This window comes from Malania oleifera, chromosome 10 (assembly GCF_029873635.1).
Source record: "Malania oleifera isolate guangnan ecotype guangnan chromosome 10, ASM2987363v1, whole genome shotgun sequence".
Lineage (NCBI taxonomy): Eukaryota > Viridiplantae > Streptophyta > Magnoliopsida > Santalales > Ximeniaceae > Malania > Malania oleifera.
The window spans coordinates 22,072,296-22,090,145 of NC_080426.1; the positions used below are offsets into that span (position 1 = coordinate 22,072,296).

At 33.8% G+C, this 17,850-nt stretch overlaps 1 protein-coding gene across 1 annotated transcript; it reads left to right on the top strand.

Annotated features, from left to right (window-relative positions):
- Nucleotides 1-266: 266 nt before the first annotated feature.
- Nucleotides 267-17,119, top strand: LOC131165272 (nudix hydrolase 26, chloroplastic). The gene is made up of 6 exons (XM_058122907.1): nucleotides 267-563; nucleotides 646-696; nucleotides 10,438-10,530; nucleotides 11,413-11,507; nucleotides 16,502-16,616; nucleotides 16,735-17,119. Exons 1-6 carry the CDS (start codon nucleotides 312-314, stop codon nucleotides 16,801-16,803), a joined length of 675 nt encoding a protein of 224 aa, XP_057978890.1. The 5' UTR covers nucleotides 267-311; the 3' UTR covers nucleotides 16,804-17,119.
- The last annotated feature ends 731 nt before the right edge of the window (nucleotides 17,120-17,850 follow it).

Sequence of the window (17,850 nt, forward strand, 5' to 3'; positions counted from 1 at the left end):
AAAAGAGTAAGGCACATTGAGGTACAAATTGAGCCTAGGCACGACTAAATAAAATGTGTAAAATGTTCTCTTGATTTGTAACACATTGCTACTAATTTAAATCTTAAAATATCAAAACAATCCATGCTAAAATATAAATTAATATTATTTTACAAATTTTCAGTAGATTCATATTTGTATTCAATTTTATTAAGATGTAATATAAAATAAAATTAACAGGGGTAACAGGGGTTTTTAAAAATAACAGGGGTATTTTCGGAATCTGTGACTGTTAACACGCGAAGAAAGCTTAAGGATCTCTTTCCAATCTGATGGCTGTGAGCCGATTCGCTTCCTTCAATTTCCCATTCTCCCTCAACACGCGGCAGTTGCCGGCTCTCTCAAACCCTACCTTATCTTTCCCATTTCAAACCTCCAGGTTGCCCAAGTTTACCAACCTGCTACTTCTGCGTCGAAAGCATCTGATTATACCCTTTTGTGCGTTTCACTCATTGTCTATGGAAACTCCTCCCCAAGGCTATAGAAGAAATGTGGGCATTTGTCTCATCAATCCCTCTAAGAAGGTCTTGCATCCATGTCCTGTATTTCTCTCTCTGTCTCATGTTCGATATTTTTTATAGTAGTTTTTTTGGTTGAATTTTATAGATTTTTGCCGCTTCGAGGCTCGATAGACCATCTTCGTGGCAAATGCCGCAGGTAATGTAAACTTTTCAACGTCTCACTTTGTTTTTAGATTGTTTTTTGAAGTTCCTTCTGATGATTTATTTGGGTGCTGATAACCCGTTAGAAAAAGAAGAGTAATTGAAGTTTTGAATCTTGGATGTTCTTATACTATCTGGGATTCCATTCCACACAGCTGAGCTTTACATTGCTGTTTCTGGCTCAGCTACATTGGGTTTCTCAGCAACCAAACAGATTTTTTTGCAAAAACCATTTATCGGGTTGTTTCTATGTCATGCAAATCGGTATTTGGCTGGAGAATTTAATTTTTTTAGATATTCCAGTGAGAAGCTTAGGGAGTTGGGGATATTTAGGTCATTGATATTCCCTCGATGAATCTTTAAGGGCCACCTATTCTCCCTTGTTATTTTATAAAACTTGTTCTTCTATATATATATATATATTTAAAATAAAAACTGGATGCTGACTACATGTTTGGTTAATATTCTCAAACTAAAAATAAATGAGAAACCCATTTTCTCAGCAATCAAATAAATTAAAAATTGCGATTAGAATAATGAAAATGAAAAAGAGCACAAATTAGGAAATGTTATAGAAAAAGATAAAATAAATTATTATTTACTCACTTTCTAGTACTCCAAGATTGATACCTATTGTATGTGAAGTTTGAAAATTTGTATGTGAAGCTTTAAGCACACAACATAGAGTCCTAGTGTTAGATATATGTATTAAAGAATGGAAGAGAAAGGATAAAATAAACCAATGTAAGAGATCTAGGTGGTGGAACCTAAAGGGAGAAAATATAATAAAATTTAAAAATAAATTGATCTAAGATGCTGATTGGACTATAGATGATGGGGTACAAATACTCTTTCGAGTAGGATAGCTAGTTCTATTAAAAAGATAGCAAAAATGATTTTAGTTGAACCAAGGAGAATATTTTTGAGTAGCAAGGAAAGTTGGCAGTGGGATAAAGATGTCTAAAAAGTTGTAAAGACAAAAAGAATGTGATGTAAAACGTGCAAAAATGTAGAAACATGGATAACTTTGAAAAGTATAAAGAGGTGAGAAAATATGCAAAAAAGCCGTTAGTGAAGCTAAACATAGATTATTTTATAATTTGTATGATAGATTAGATACAAAAGAAGGGGAAAGAGATGTATTTAAACTTGCTAGAGCTAGAGATAAAAAGAGTAAAGAATTAGGTAATGTGAAATGTATAAAAAGTGAAGATGATATTGTGTTGGTTAAGGACAAAGACATAAAAGAAAGATGGAGAAGTTAATTTAGTAAGTTGTTTAATGAAAACCAAATAGAAGACTTAAACTTAAAAATGACAAATGAGGGAAAGACTAAAAATATAAGATTTATTCGCAAAATTAGAGTTAAATAAGTTAAGTTTGCACAAAAAAGATGAAAAATGGAAAACTATAGGACCGGATAACATCCCGATTGAAGTTTGGAAATGCGTAAGTGATAATGAAATTATGGTTTACTAATTTATTTAACATTATTATAAAAACTTAGAAAATGCTAGATGTTTGGAGGAAAAACACTTTAATACCTATATACAAAAATAAAGGAGATATTCAAAATTGTAATAACTATCATTTAATTAAACTTGTGAGTTATATGATGAAACTGTGGGATAGGGTAGTTGAACAAAGATTAAGGCTAGAAACAAAGGTCTCAGAAAATCAATATGGTTTTATGCCTGGGAGATTTACTTTAGAAGCTATATATTTGTTAAGAAGATTAATGGAAAAGTTTAGGGAAAAAAGAGGGACTTGCATATGGTATTATTAACTTAGAGAAAACATATGATAGGGTACCTAGGGAAGTTCTACGGCGAGTCTTCGAAAAAAAAGGTGTATGTAGTAGGTATACTGATGTCATTAAGGATATGTACGATGGAGTAATGACTAGTGCAAGGACTATAGATGGAGAGACTAGAACATTTCCAATCACCATAGGTGTACATTAAGGATTTGCTTTGAGCCCATATTTTTTTGCTTTAGTGATGGATCAATTGACTAAGAATATCCAAAATGAGATTCCATGATGTATGTTGTTTGTAGATGATATTGTATTGACTGATGAAACTAGGGATGAAGTAGAGGCTAAGTTAAAATTATGGAGAGAAGCTTTGGGATCTAGAGGCTTTAGGATAAGTAGAAATTAAAAAAAAATATATGAAATGTAGTTTCAGTAATAGTAAGAGGAATATTGGAGATAAAGTTAAACTTGATGATGAAAAATAAAAAACACTTGTAGATTTTGATACCATGGATCTATTATGCAAGTTAAAGGAGAAATTGAAGAGGATGTAATACATAGATTGAAAGCAAGTTGGATAAAATGGAGAAATGCTTCAAGTATGCTCTATGATTGTAAAATACCCTTAAAATTAAAAGGGAAGTTTTATAGGACGACTATTAGACCAACTATGATATATGGATCAAAATGTTAGGCAACGAAGAAATAGAATATCTAAAAAGTAAAAGTTGCGAAGATGAAAATGTTTAGATGGATGAGTGGCATAACACTGAAAGATAAATTAAGAAATGAACATATTCGTGATAAGTTAGGTGTAGCTCCTATAGAAAAGATAATATAAGGGAAGGACGACTCAGTTGGTTTGGGCATTTGCAACATAGGTCACATAATGTGTTAGCGAGGAAGAGTAAGTTAGTTACTGTGAGGAGCAGCAGAAGGGGTAGGGGTAGGACCTAAAATAACTTGAAATGAGATAATGAGTAAGGATTTAATAACCCTGAATTTGCCAAAAGAAATGGTCCATGATCGCATAAATTAGCGGAAAAGGGTTCATATAGCTGACCTCCCCTAATGGGACTTAAGGCTTGGTTTTGTTGTTGTTGTTATACTTTTATTGTTATTATTTTTTAAAATAAAATTTACTAATATTTCTATTTTTATTTTATTTAAACTCACTTGCAATTTTATTTTATTTTTCTATTAAAAAACATTGATTTTGGTACCATGGCAACAAATTGCTACAACAACTGAAAACATAATATGATTTTTTGTTACCCCCCCCCCCCCCCTCCCCAAGTAGCTGAAAACTGATGACGCAACCTGAAAACTAGCAATGATGGCAATCACATTGTTGTCACTTGTTTCTTTATCTTTAATGGATAAAAATGATAACAAGCGACCCCTTAGTTGCTTCATTTTAAGTGGGGGAATGATTACTAGCTACCATTATTGATAGATTTTTATTACGACTTAGAGAAAGGATGCTTTCCTTGAATTGACTTAGGCTTACTTCCCCCCGCCCCCCAAAGGATTTTGAGGAGGAACTTTTAAAAAGGAATTGAGGAAAAGGAGCTAATTGATGTCCCCCTCTCAAAAAGGAGCTGTTTAGAAGAAAAAAGTTAGCTTTGAGTGTTTAATGAAAAAGTCATAAGGTGCCTAAAAGTATTTAAAATGATTAAAATTTATATATTTTTTTAGAAAATGTAGTTAATGTGTTGATAATTTTGTAATATTTGGAAAAAAAAAAACTAAGGACAACAGTGAAATAGAATAGTGTGTTGGGGAAAAAAGGTAGCTTTTACCTTTTAAAAGTTCCTTTTAAAAGAAAAAGTTGGTTTTTTTAAAAAGTTGAAAAAAATGTTTACCAGGTATATCCAACTTTTACTTTGGGGTCAAACTCACCCTCAAGAGGTGTTGCCTAGGATTATGTCTAGCTATTATTATATTGTCTTAAGAGACTTTTGAGAGGAGTTTAGGTTAGATTGGTGTGTTGGAGCTTTTGCTTTTGAAATTTTAGGGTGTGGCTTGTGACATCTTATAAGAGTCTGAGGAATGTGATGTCCATGGCATTTCATTCCCATGTTTGTTTGAGTATACGAATTTGATTTGGCAAAAATGCTTACATTCCTCGGAATGGAAGGATTCTCAAGTCTCAACATAACATGGGTATCCTATTCCCACCCTTCCCCATGGGTAAGTTTCATGGGATTTCCATTCCCATGGAATCCTCCTTTTTGGACCAAGTTGGCCATGCTAATTTCGCGGGTTGGACAACAAAGCCATTCCCCTATAAATCTATAATATAGGCTATGACACTATATTATTATATTTAAAATGATAAATTATTAATAAAATGATAGTAATATTATTATAATTATATAATGGTTAATATTTAGATACTATATTGTCCTTAATTATTTCAGTTATTTAATTATTAAGAGTCTATCTCTTTAAATTAATGGTTGTTGAAAATTTTAGGACATGGATTTATCTTAATATGTACCCTTAGTAGATTTTTGTGTTGAAAATATAATTATTCTTCATATATTAGTTACACATACATCAAGGGTATAATGATCATATTCTTGCATGTTAGGATTCCCATGTTCAACCAAATATTGACATGGGAATCCTACATTCCTTGGAGAACCAAACAAAAATATTCCCATGAGGTAGGATCCCATTCTTAGGAATGAGATTCTCAGGAATGCCATTATATAAGAATATCTTTTATGTAGCAAACCAACACCTCCTTAACGATACATTTGCTGTGATTATTTAGGTGTTGAATTTTTTAAATTTGTGGTTGTTGAAAATTTTAGGACATGGATTTAATTAAATATGTACCCTTAGTAGGTTTTTGTGTTGAAAATATAATTATTCTTCATATATTAGTTACACACACGTCAAGGGTATAATGATTATATTCTTGCATGTCAGGATTTCCATGTTCAACCAAATATTGACATGGGAATCCCACATTCCTAGGAGAACCAAACAAAAATATTCCCATGAGGTAGGAATTCCATTCTTAGGAATGAGATTATTGGGAACATCATTATATGGGATATTGAGGATATATTGATAATGCTAACAACACCACAACTCAAATTCTAGGGTTCCCGCCAAATATATAGGATAATGTGGAGTCCAAGGAAGGGGTAGACCATGATGCAGTTGGTACTCAGCGTCTAATCTCCAGGATTTGACAACCTATAGCTTCTGGTAAGCTGCACACTATACCAGCTGCCTCCAAAGAAAACCCAATCTCAACTAAAGTAAATAAATTAAATAAGAAACTCATTGATTTCTTATATGTATTAGTTCATCTCTATTCTCATTTCTCTATAGTTCAACTCCTTTATATAGATGTAAGAGTGGTCGTTGTTACTGAATCAATTTAAAGAAATGAATAGGATACTAAAATCAATAACAACTGAAAAATAAGAAATACAATCTACCGTTTTATAAATAGATCACGTAATAAAATAAAAACCGTTATATTTGTTTTAAATTTCGTAAATATTTCAATTATGGAATTATAAAATATCTGTGTGTTAAAACAAATTAACTTTCAAAAACCGCCCAAAATTTTGAATTGTAAAATATAATCGTTCCAACATCCCCAATCGATTCAAAATTTTAAAAAACGAAATGAAAACTACACAAGCTGCATGAAATGAAGTGCACTAGCCCTGATGCCTTTTGGACTTGAGATAGAACTATGTGTAAGACGATAGAATTGGAAGATATAGGTAAAATAAATATTTTTTGAACCTATATCTCTTTATCGCAAACCAACTGTCTCACCAACACACACTCAACAACAAAATTGGGTTCAAGTCCTCTCGGGTTGGCACATTTTTCTTGGTCATGCACCCTGCTTGGAGAACTCACAAGTGCTCTAGAGACTTCTCTAAGGTCCCATAGAAGGCAGCCCCACCTTGACACTCATATGGGTAGACTCCATCAAGTGTACCTTGCAACTAAGTACACCACCAATTTAAGCTATGGATCTATAAGAGCTTTGCTCAACCTCATGCATTGCAGTGAGCACCATATACACCATAGGAAGGGACAATAATAGTGCTCTCACCAACCACTCATATAACATGCTTCCCCATTGAACCTAGTTCCTGGGCTCTCCATTCTCAAAGGTTGGGTTGCTGCTATGGGTGGCTCATCCAATTGGCTTAAGTCCATTCCCCTCAATGTATTCGCTAAAGTTGGCAAGAGATGTGTGGACCAAGGGATGTGTTGGTAAAGTGATATGTCTGTTCCTTTACTTTATACCATGAAATAATCACCATCTCTTTCCCTATTATTTAAATTAAATTGGGCCACTTGTAGTTTAAATTTTATTTAAGGTTTGAATTTGTTTTGCAGCCTATTAAATTTATATTCTTTATATTTGTTAGAATGATATTTTCTTTTCCATTTGTGTTGCAAAGCTTTGGTGGACCCAAACGGATACATTGGGTTTGACGTCACAATCAATTGCAATTGATTTCATCAATGTTGTAGAAATTTCATATTATTAATCTGATAAGACATTTTAGTGAAATTGCATTTAGTTTATTTATTTTGTCAAATGCTTTGAATTTGATGTGTGTTGGCTGGTTTCATTTTGTTCTATAGGCGCTGCCTGAGGTTTGGGATGCGTAAGTGATTTGGTTAAATGTGTGTGATTTCTCCAATCTCCTTTATTAACATGTTCAATTTTTGATTGCTCCAACTTATTTGCATTCTCACTCTCTTCTAGTGAATTGTTAAAACCTTCATGCCTATCGTTTGGATTGATTTATTTGAAGATGCATGCATAATTTGTAAACAAAATCCAAGTTCATTTATAAAAGTCTTTGATGCTTTGATAGTGTCAAATACTTGCTGGTTATGTAAATGAACTTTATCCAATATTGCATAGTGCAAAAGGGAGTAATCCTTGAGCTCGGATATTATAACCTTCAATAGGTGAAGCATCTCAAGGGGGGCAAAAAATATGGTTACATAACTCTTGTGAGTTTCTTAAATTTTTGGATTTCTTTTGGACCCTATTTTCCTTATTTGGAGTGATGATAAATTTGTTTTAAAAAAGGGGGGGGGGGGATCTTGTGATTGTGATGCTTTTTCTATCAATCAGAACCTAATTAATAGTGGGGGTTACAGTGTATAAGAATTATTGGTGTTTTTGTGATCTAAGAATTAAAAAAAAAATTATTTCAAGAAATATTTTTATGCACTCCCCACTATTGTTATGACTTTCTTTTTTAAGTGTATAAGAATTATTGGTGTTTTTGTGATCTAAGAATTAAAAAAAAATTATTTCAAGAAATATTTTTATGCACTCCCCACCGTTGTTATGACTTTCTTTTTTAAGTGTATAAGAATTATTGGTGTTTTTGTGATCTAAGAATTAAAAAAAAAATTATTTCAAGAAATATTTTTATGCACTCCCCACTGTTGTTATGACTTTCTTTTTTAAGTGATAGATGCATGTGTGCATAAATGAGCTAACATTATTCTTGAATTGATTTTATTATGAGTGCTCGAGCCACGTGCATGGACAGGATATAGTTTCCTTAGTAGGTATCTAAACGTAAAATTTTTACTATGGCATTAGCATTATCAATGGATCATTTATGTTATTGGCACTAGACAACCTCATGATATTCTATCATTTAATTCCATTACATAAAATTGAATATTATATACTTTTCCCAATTATACAATGAGGATAATTTTTTGTGAGCCGCACAAATTTACTATCTTTAGTTTGTGGGGGATATACAATGTGGTTTTTGGTGTTTGTGTTTGTGTTCATACATGAAATATGTGCTGAATCATAAATATCCAAATAAATATATTTGCTCATAATTATTGTTAATGATTTTTTTGTCTTTGAGAAACATATTGATAGATGCAAATGAAGCACAATGCATGAAAGCAGTAGTGTGATGATAGAGTCACCAATTTTACCAGCCACAGAATGACAGGAAAAATTAAAGCATGTTAATTATAAGCACTCGTAGATGTGTAAATTATGTGGTGCGTTATCCATAATGGATAATAGGCACATGTCATATTATTGGAGAGTGACCACAAAAATGTTGGCGGTATTTAATACCTGCTTAATAAAATTAATGAGAGCTAAGTAGTTGTGAAACAACTTTTGAAAATACAAGACCCTTTAACTGAAGGGATTAGATAGATATCTAATAGAAAATACATTGAGGAGAATGGACTCAAACCAATTGGATGAGCCACTTGTAGCAGCCACCCAACAGTCCCAACCTATGGGAATAGATCCCTAGATCTAGGTTCAATGGGGAATCAAGTTACATGAGTGGCTGGTGAGAGCATTATCATTGTCCCTTCCTATGGTGTATATAGTGCTCACTGCAATGTGTGAGGTTGAGCAAAGTTCTTACTTATAGATCCATAGCTTAAATTGGTAGTGTACTTAATTGCAAGGTACACTTGATGGAGTCTACCCATATGGCTGTCAAGGTGGGCCACTTTCTATGGGACCTTGGTGAAGTCTCTAAAGCACTTATAAGTTATCCAAGCAGGGCGCATTGCTGAGAAAATGTGCCTACCTGAAAGAACTTAAACCCAATTTTGCTGTTGAGTGTGTGTTGGTGAGATAGCTAGTTTGCAATAAAGGGTCCACGTTCAAAAAATATTTATTTTACTTGTATATTGCAAATTCTGTCCTCTAACACATAGTTTTGATTCAAGTCCAAAAAACATTAGGGCTAATGCACTCCATTTCACTCAGCTTGAGTAGTTTTCATATTGTTTTTAAGATTTTGAAACAATGGGGGATTGTTGAAACTATTGTTTTTTATGATTCAAAATTTTGGGCAGTTTTTGAATGTTAGTTTGTTTTAACATAAAGATATTTTATAATTTCATAACTGAAATATTTAATTATGCGATTTAAAATAAATATAACGATTTTTATTTTATTATGTGATTTATTTGCAAAACGATAGATTGTATTTATTATTTTTCAGTTATTTAATTTTAATGTCCCATTTATTTCTTTGAATTTATTCAGTAACAATGACTACTCTTACATCTATATAAAGGAGTTGAGACAGAGATATGAGAACAGAGATGAAAATAGATAAAGAGAAATCAATGACTTTCTTATTTAATTTATTTACTTTAGCTGAGATTGGGTTCAGTTCAGAGGCAGCTTGTTTAGTGTGCAGCTTATCAAAAGCTATAGGCTGTTGAATCCTGGAGATTGGATGCCAAGTTCCAACTGCGCTGAAGTGGTGGCAAATTCGGTTTTTGGGACAACAGATCACTGTTCTTTAGCCTAAAAATTCTACTACTGAGTATTATTGTTTTTAAGTTATTTATAATTTCCTTTTTATTTATAATTATAATTTGTACTCAATGTGCTCAATATTGAAATAATTTCCAACATAGTACGCAGCCTAACCTTGCATTTTTGTAACAGAATTTTTTCACACCCTGAACCTGTGACCGGTCACATAGTGACAACTCTACTGTGGCACCAAGGGTGACTTGCCTATTCTGGCCTGCCGTCTGAACCATAGTGATCCTCCGAAAATGCTGAACTTTCTTTTGGAGAACTGAGCCTCAAATGACTATTATTTATAAAAATAAAATAAAATAAAATAATTGATAATACATTGTCCATTGCATAATTTGCATCTCTGTTTAATTATGTAAGAGTATTGTAACATGAAACTATTGTAATATTAATAGGTTATAGTAATAAGCCCTGTATTTTTCCCCCGTTTTTGGGTAACTATTTTAGTGAGGGGCCAATATTAAAATTCAGAATGGAGCTAGAAGCTGTAGTTGTCTTCTATTTGTTAGTAATAATTATTATTGTATATTTTGTAAAATTTTATATGCGATGTGTTTTACTGAAGATGTATTGTTACAATTATTATTTTTGTTTAAATGCAAAAAGGTAATTTATATGCCCGCGTTGAACAGGGTGGTATTGATGAGGGTGAAGACCCAAGAGATGCTGCAATCAGAGAATTAAGAGAAGAAACTGGAGTTAATTCAGCTGAGCTTCTAGCTGAGGTTTGGCTTTTAGATTTGTTACTATTGAGTTGCAATCTTTCAGAATAGATTTAACAATCTTCATGGCAATTCCTCATGGCACCATGCTTTGATGGTGGTATGCTGCTTGAACATCTACCCTTTCAGTGGTGAAATAGACACGGCCACTGTGGATTTTGTGTGAAGTGCAATAGATATAATGTTTAGTTTTTGGACAACGATTGAGGGGGAAATTCTAATTTTGGACAATTAGATCATGTGGTAAAATAAAATCCTCCCCAAATTTTTTGATCTGTGAAATTATCATATTTTATGAGTAGTGGATTCTCATTTTTTCCAGGGGTGAAATGGGTGATGCCTCAGTCAATAAGTGAGTTTTTCAAGTTGGCTAGGATTTGGAATGCAGCATAGCTTGCAGTCCAGGAAAGAGTTTTAGAGGGCAGCCCCTTTTTTGCCTCTTGTTGACTGTGTTGAAGGAGAGGAATAGTAAAAATTCTTATTATGCTGAGATCCTGTTCCCAATTTAAAGTTTATATTTCTCAAATTTCTTGCACTCACAGTGGCCCTAATTTAGCTTTTTTTTTCTTATGTCTTTTTTGGATTTTATGGACAGATTCTCTTGAAGTTGATTTCTCTGGTGTCATACCTGTGTGTACTTGGGTTGGTTCCACCAGGGCCATTTTTATTGTTTTATTTAACTTTTAAAAAAGAAAAAATAATGGTTAATGAGTTAGCATGTTATGTTTTCAATAAAAATTAACTCTAGATGCCCAGCAGTTGTTAAATTTTTGTTTTAGGTAGAAAGTTTAGCCATGTTTTTCTTGCCCAATGAAAAGTTCATCCGTGTTTTTCTTCCCCAGTGCATGCATCCATGAACTGGTTTTCTGACTGTTATTGATGCAGGTGCCATATTGGCTGAAATATGACTTCCCACCCAAAGTGAGGGAAGATCTTAATCGTCGGTGGGGATCAGACTGGAATGGTCAAGCACAAAAATGGTGAGTAAAAAAATACACTGATACAAACTTGTGGCATTGAACGATTGGAATCGGATTTGAGGCTGCAACTTGGTCTGAGTTATGTTGTGTTTACATAATTACATCACTAAAAAACCACTCATACAAAGCAAATTGGATCATGGATTTCGGCTGAATTTATTTGCTTCATGAGGAACAGCATAGATGTTACACAAATTGATGCTATTGCAAAAGATTTTCTATGGGCTAGATTTTTTCTTTAGAATAAAAAAAGTGGTAGAGAACATGTTTTCACTTTCAAGTTTTATTCATGTTGAATTGTGTTTTTGAGCATTCTTTTTGGCAGTTGATGTTAGAATCTTGGATAATTGTGGGCTTTTGTTGTGTGGATTGATTAGCTTAGATTCAGTTCATGGAGCTCATGGAAAGTATTTATTGCATATTTCTAGAATTTAATTACCATAGTTCAAAAATATAATTTTTGGATATGGTTTCAACTTTCAATATTGAAGATGTAATACAATTTTGGATAAAATGTAATAACATGCTTCAATTAATGGGTGTCAAACAAGTAAATTTGGTTTGCAGGCAAATGGTTGGGCTGCTAATATTGACAGTTGAGCTACACATGGAATTCCTTGGAAATTCATTTATCAGATTTTGCTCTTGCTCTTTCCATCTATTAAACAGAAAATGGGTGGTAATTCTAAAGTTCAACGTTGGGAGGATGTTTGGATGGGGGAGCAACCTTTTTCTGTTGGTTTCTCTTCTCTCTTTTTGCCTCACTGGTGTTCATAGTGTATCTATTTCATTTTCATAGAAAATTTAATGATCGGGAGATTAGGGAACTTTCCTTGTTACTTGTTAGTTTCTTTTTGCCCTAAGACCACAAGGGATTATAGGATCTGGGCTTTGGATGATTTGGAGCATTTTTCTTGCAAATTTTTTTATTCTTATTTGATCCCTTCCTTTACTCATTTTGTCCTTTGTTAATTTTATGCAGAAAGCCTAATACCCTCAAAGGTTAAGGCTTTTGTTTGCTTAGCCATAACTAGTAGAGTCAAGGAGTTAACACCAACAATTTGTTGCAGAGGAGGAAGAGGAGGCTGTATAGGGCTTTATCATCAAATGTGTATGTGAGGTGTTATATTAGCAATGGGTCTCATTCTTATTTATTCTTGTATTGTTCAGCAGCTTTGGTCTTTTGGAATGAGTTATTTCAATTGTTTGGTGAGTGTGTGTGACTGTGAGTTCATTGGAGGCTTTTTTGTTGATTTCCTTCTGAGGCTTTGGAGGGCATAAGGGTGCTTGCATATTGTGATTTTTTGGGGTATTTGGTTGGAGAGCAATGCTCTTGTTTTCAACCATTGTTCCCTGCCCTTTTCATTGATTTAGGAAAATATTGTTTTCCTTGCTTCTCTTTGGGCATTTTCTTCTTGTTGTTCTAGTGGGATTGGTTTCTCAGACTGTTAGTGGGATTGATTGGCTTTGTTTGGGTAAGATATGCACTTTCTAAGAGTACATATACCCTGGTGGTAAGGTTAGAAGAATGTGCAAGTAACAAAAATCAATTTATATATACCACCTTGTCATCATTTGCAACATATAGCATCACTGTTTGTTCCTCATTCCTTGTTTTCTGAATTTCAAGCATCACAATTAATCTCATCTTTATGATCCCCAGGACCGACCTTCCATTTTTTTTCATTAGGCTCTTATGACCATCCTCTTCCTCTGTCAGATTCCCCAACCCTTACCAATCCATGCATGCCCTCAACCTCATGTTACTCTTCTGTTCCATGCTTTCCCAAATGATCATGTTTCCTGGTCATGTTCTTCTTCATTATGACGTGGTGAAAATGAAAGGTATGACAGACCATGGTTGAAATTTGGAAGGAAGCATTGGTATGGAAAAACCTTGAGAACCCCTTTTCAACTTTGTTCTTTCTGTCTTAGCAGCGTTTAAAATGCCCAAAAGTCAGGGAATGATATGAACCGTGATTTATTTTCATAGCCCATGCTCTACACATGTAAGGTCCTTGTGACCTTCAAATGGTCAAGTATTAGCAGGAACTCAACACTTCAAATTTAATGAAAAATAAAAATATGCTTGCATGCCTTTAACATATTTTCTTTTCTTTTCTTTTCTTTTTTTTCCCCTAATCAGTATCTACCTTCAACATCTTTATCAGAAGGCGGCTAAAGAAGTTTACAGTGTTGGAGATTGTGGCAGCAACCTTCAACATCTTTTTTTTTTTTCCCATTCTTCCTAATTAGCGTCTTACCTTGAACATCTTTATCAGAAGGTCCTCTTAGCTGCCAGAGTCTCCAACACTCTTACCTATTTAGCCGCCCCACCAAGCCGTCCCTGCAGTTGGAACTGACATCAACACCCCCTGCCCAACCCAAAACCACTGCACCAACTCCACAGCCATCACCATGCCTTATCACTTTCACTGACAAGTACCGGTGATATAATAGGTCAAACCTACAGCAACCTCACCAGAAAAGCATCACCACCACCTGTGCCTTGATTAAGCTACCATGTGCACCAAACCAGCACTCATGGCTATCTGACCAGCCATGCTGCCCAGCACTGTCAACACCCCCCCCCCCCCCCAAAAAAAAAAAAAACCTGACTTCCATCCAAAAAAAATGATGCTTCACCAAGACAACTTGCGGTGAGCCCTAGCATCACCTGCTGGCTCCCTCACCACGTAGATTGTTAAAATTGGTATCCTACAATGGACTTTTACAGCTTGTTTGTCCAGCAGAATAGCTATTCCCTAGAATAAGATGGAATATAGTTTAAATTTTAGGAATCAAGGGAATAGTTATTCCTTCTATATTCCTATTTATTTCATTCAACATGTAATGAGAAAGGAATAAACATCCCCATGATGAAATTTGAGAATAGTTAAAAGGCAGCCCAGTGCACAAAGCTCCCGTGTATGCGGGGTCCCGGAAAGGGGCAGACTACAATGGGTTTATAGTACGCAGCCTTGTATTTTTGTAAGAGGCTGTTTCCACGCCTCAAACCCGTGACCTCCACGTCCCACAGCGACAACCTTACCATTGCGCCTAAGTTTCCTTTCAAATTTGAGAATAGTTATTCCTTATTATGGACTCATGAAATGTTTTACATTGTTATTTGCTTTATTATAATAACATAATTTCTTGTATAACTAATTATAACTAACCTACTAAAACTAATCTATTCCTAGGAATAGGCATTCCGCAAACCAATCGTAACCTTAGGGTTTAGCAGGATCAAATTGTAAGATCAGAATGAGGATCATAAGAGTATCCTAATCATATTATATAAACATTGAATATGCATTCATATGCTATATTTTCATAAATTTCAATTATATTAGCCTAGAAACTTGGTTAGTAGGTATTCAAAACTAAGAAAACACTCAGAAAACAGCCAACTTATTGCGAAAGAGGGATAAATGCTTTCATAAATAATAACATAGTTAACACAGATAAATTAACAAACAAATACAACATGAATACCTAAAATCAAAAAGATGCTTTGGCAAACAAATAGCAAAAGGTAGACTACAATGCTAGCCCTTCAACATTAGTGTCATCATCAAAGCAACAATTTGATTCATATTATAGTCAATTTCTTCATCAAGGCCATCATTAAAATTGTCATCACCATCATAATTATCATCATCAAATGTGTTAATCACCTATTGGACAACAATGACTATAAAGAAATTTATGAGCTCATAATTTCTTCAATATTAAATAAACAGAATTACTCCTAGGTTGATCTCTTCTCTGTACAAGTTGTACACGACAAACGCCATGTCTATGGTACAAGAAATTGAGGAAAAAAATGTGACTGAATTCCAGGATCTTACAATCCAACAGTCCTACAATGCTAACAATTTGCGGTTTTATGTAGGATATAGATCATTTTGGCAAAGCAGGATTTTATGATCGTATGATCCTAGTATCCAGATTGTGATTTCTACGACCATACTGTTCGCACCTTACCACCATCTTCAATGCATAAGCCACCTCCATGAAGCACCCTGATACCTATGACTGACCATCATGCATAATCAAGTCACCTCCACTGTGGCTGCTCCAACCTTAAAACAACCATAGCCTCCCTTCATAAACATCTCAGTAACCATAGCCCTCATCTCCAGCCACCAAATTTTCAGACCATGTATCCCAATCTCATCTCTTTGTGACTAATATACCATTAAATTAAACCTCTTTTATTTCTCTTTCTAAAAATTCAAAATTGAATTTTCCTCTTTATAAAACTCTCTCTAGTATTGTGGAGATGTGTTTAGTGTAGGAGTTGCAGGTAGTTTACGAGTGTTAAATGGAGTTCCAAACTTTATGTTTGGAACATGCCTCAAAGCAATGTCATTTTATGTTTTTTTTTAAAGAATTATCTATTATTCTGAAGGATGTTAAAAGGTATGTTTGAAAAATTAGAGGTGATGACTTGCATTGTTATATTCCATTTAAACTATCAATGGTAGACGAGGGGAATAAGGATCCCCAAAACTCAACATCAGGGGAGCTCCATGGATTTTGGTTTTTGGAAAGTTGAATGTTAGTCCATATTACTTTTACTAGACTAAAGGGAGGTTACCTTATTGTGCTGTTCTGTTTATTTTGGCATGTTACTCCATGTGCACTAGTGTGCTTGCACATGTTTAACAAATTTAAATAACAAATAGAGAGATGAAGAAAGCTGAAAAGGATGTTAAGAAAAGATGGAGAGCTTGGTAAAGGTCTTTCTTCTTCTTCTTCTTCTTTTCTCATGAATCCTTCTGCTTTTGGGATTGTCAGCATAAGATGTAATAAGGTTCAATAGAGGTGATGGTTGAGATATTCCCCATCTTCTCTCTCCTTCCTTTTCAGTTTCTCTGTTTATTTTTTTCCCCGTTTTATTATCTAAATTAGTTGGAGAACCCCTGGTAGGCTATGCCATCAACATTAAGCTTGTTTCTTTAAATTTACTTCATATGAAAATGCAGGTTTCTTCTTAAGCTCACTGGAAAGGAGGACGAAATCAATCTTTTGGGTGATGGGACAGAAAAGGCTGAGTTTGGCGAGTGGACGTGGATGTCACCGGAAAGAGTAATTGAGCTTGTGGGTAGCTTTTGTTAACTACTCATTTAATATGTGTCCAACGATAGCAACAACATGCATTCTGATTTTGGTAGTCAATATTTTACATTCATTCCCTGCATTTTTCTTTCCTGTGTAGGCGGTGGATTTCAAGAAGCCTGTTTACAAGGAAGTTTTGAAGTTCTTCAGCCCCCATCTTCAAGATTGAAGCATTGACTGCTTGAATTTCTCTTTGTATCTGTGTTGGTATTTGAGAAGTAAGCTCAATGACGAAAGGGAAAATGGTGTGGTTCCTAATCACACATGTAGTCGTTCTGCAAGTGCTTCCTTCAATATGAACCATTGTTAAAGCATTATTTCTCTTTGGCTATCTTGTGAACACCCAAAAATATTAGAGCTTTTGGTCAATTTGTCATGTACATTGTACATGAAAAAGTGCCTTGTACCTGAAATTGTATGAGTAAACGATACTGATTAAATAAAAATATTATATATATATATATATATATATATATATTAATTTTTCCATATGCACAAATACTTTGAATACCTGTCAGTTTAATTATATGAATTGTGTAATGCATTTTTTATATTCGATAGAGACGATTTACCACTTTCTCCCAGATGCATAATAAGGCCTTAATGAGATAACAGCCAGAAATTGAAAAGCAAAACAATGGTAGCTCATGCTTATTGGATGAGGCTACTTTTGAAGAACTTAGGTATACTTAGCTAGAAGACCCCATTCCTTTGAAGTGGTCAAAAAATAATATTGATGCTATTGTGAAAACCAGTAGTCTTCTATTGCAATTGATTTGAGTTTGCTAAGTGTTTTTGCAAAAGGACTATGTGGGGTGTATTTACTTTTGCATCAAAACATTTTGGGTGTTGCTTTGGGTTCTGATTTAGATAGCATCCCTTTGAATCAAGAATTTTGGAGGGGAAAAGAAAAGGAATTGAAAATGGGAAGGAATTTATTTTTTATTATATATTTTTTCTTTATATCAAATATTATTAAAATTAAGAAAAATTAAATATCAATGATGTACAAAACAAATTTTTCATTGATATGATATTTTTCTTCTTTCACTTGATAATTAAACGTGAAAAATTAAATTCTCTCTCTATATATATATATATATATATATATTTTATTTTTTTTTTCCTTTTTCTCATATTTTTCTAGTTTCAAATGGGATTATGGTGTTTTTTGCGTTTGCTGGTTGGAGATAATCAAACTCATTTTTTAATGACT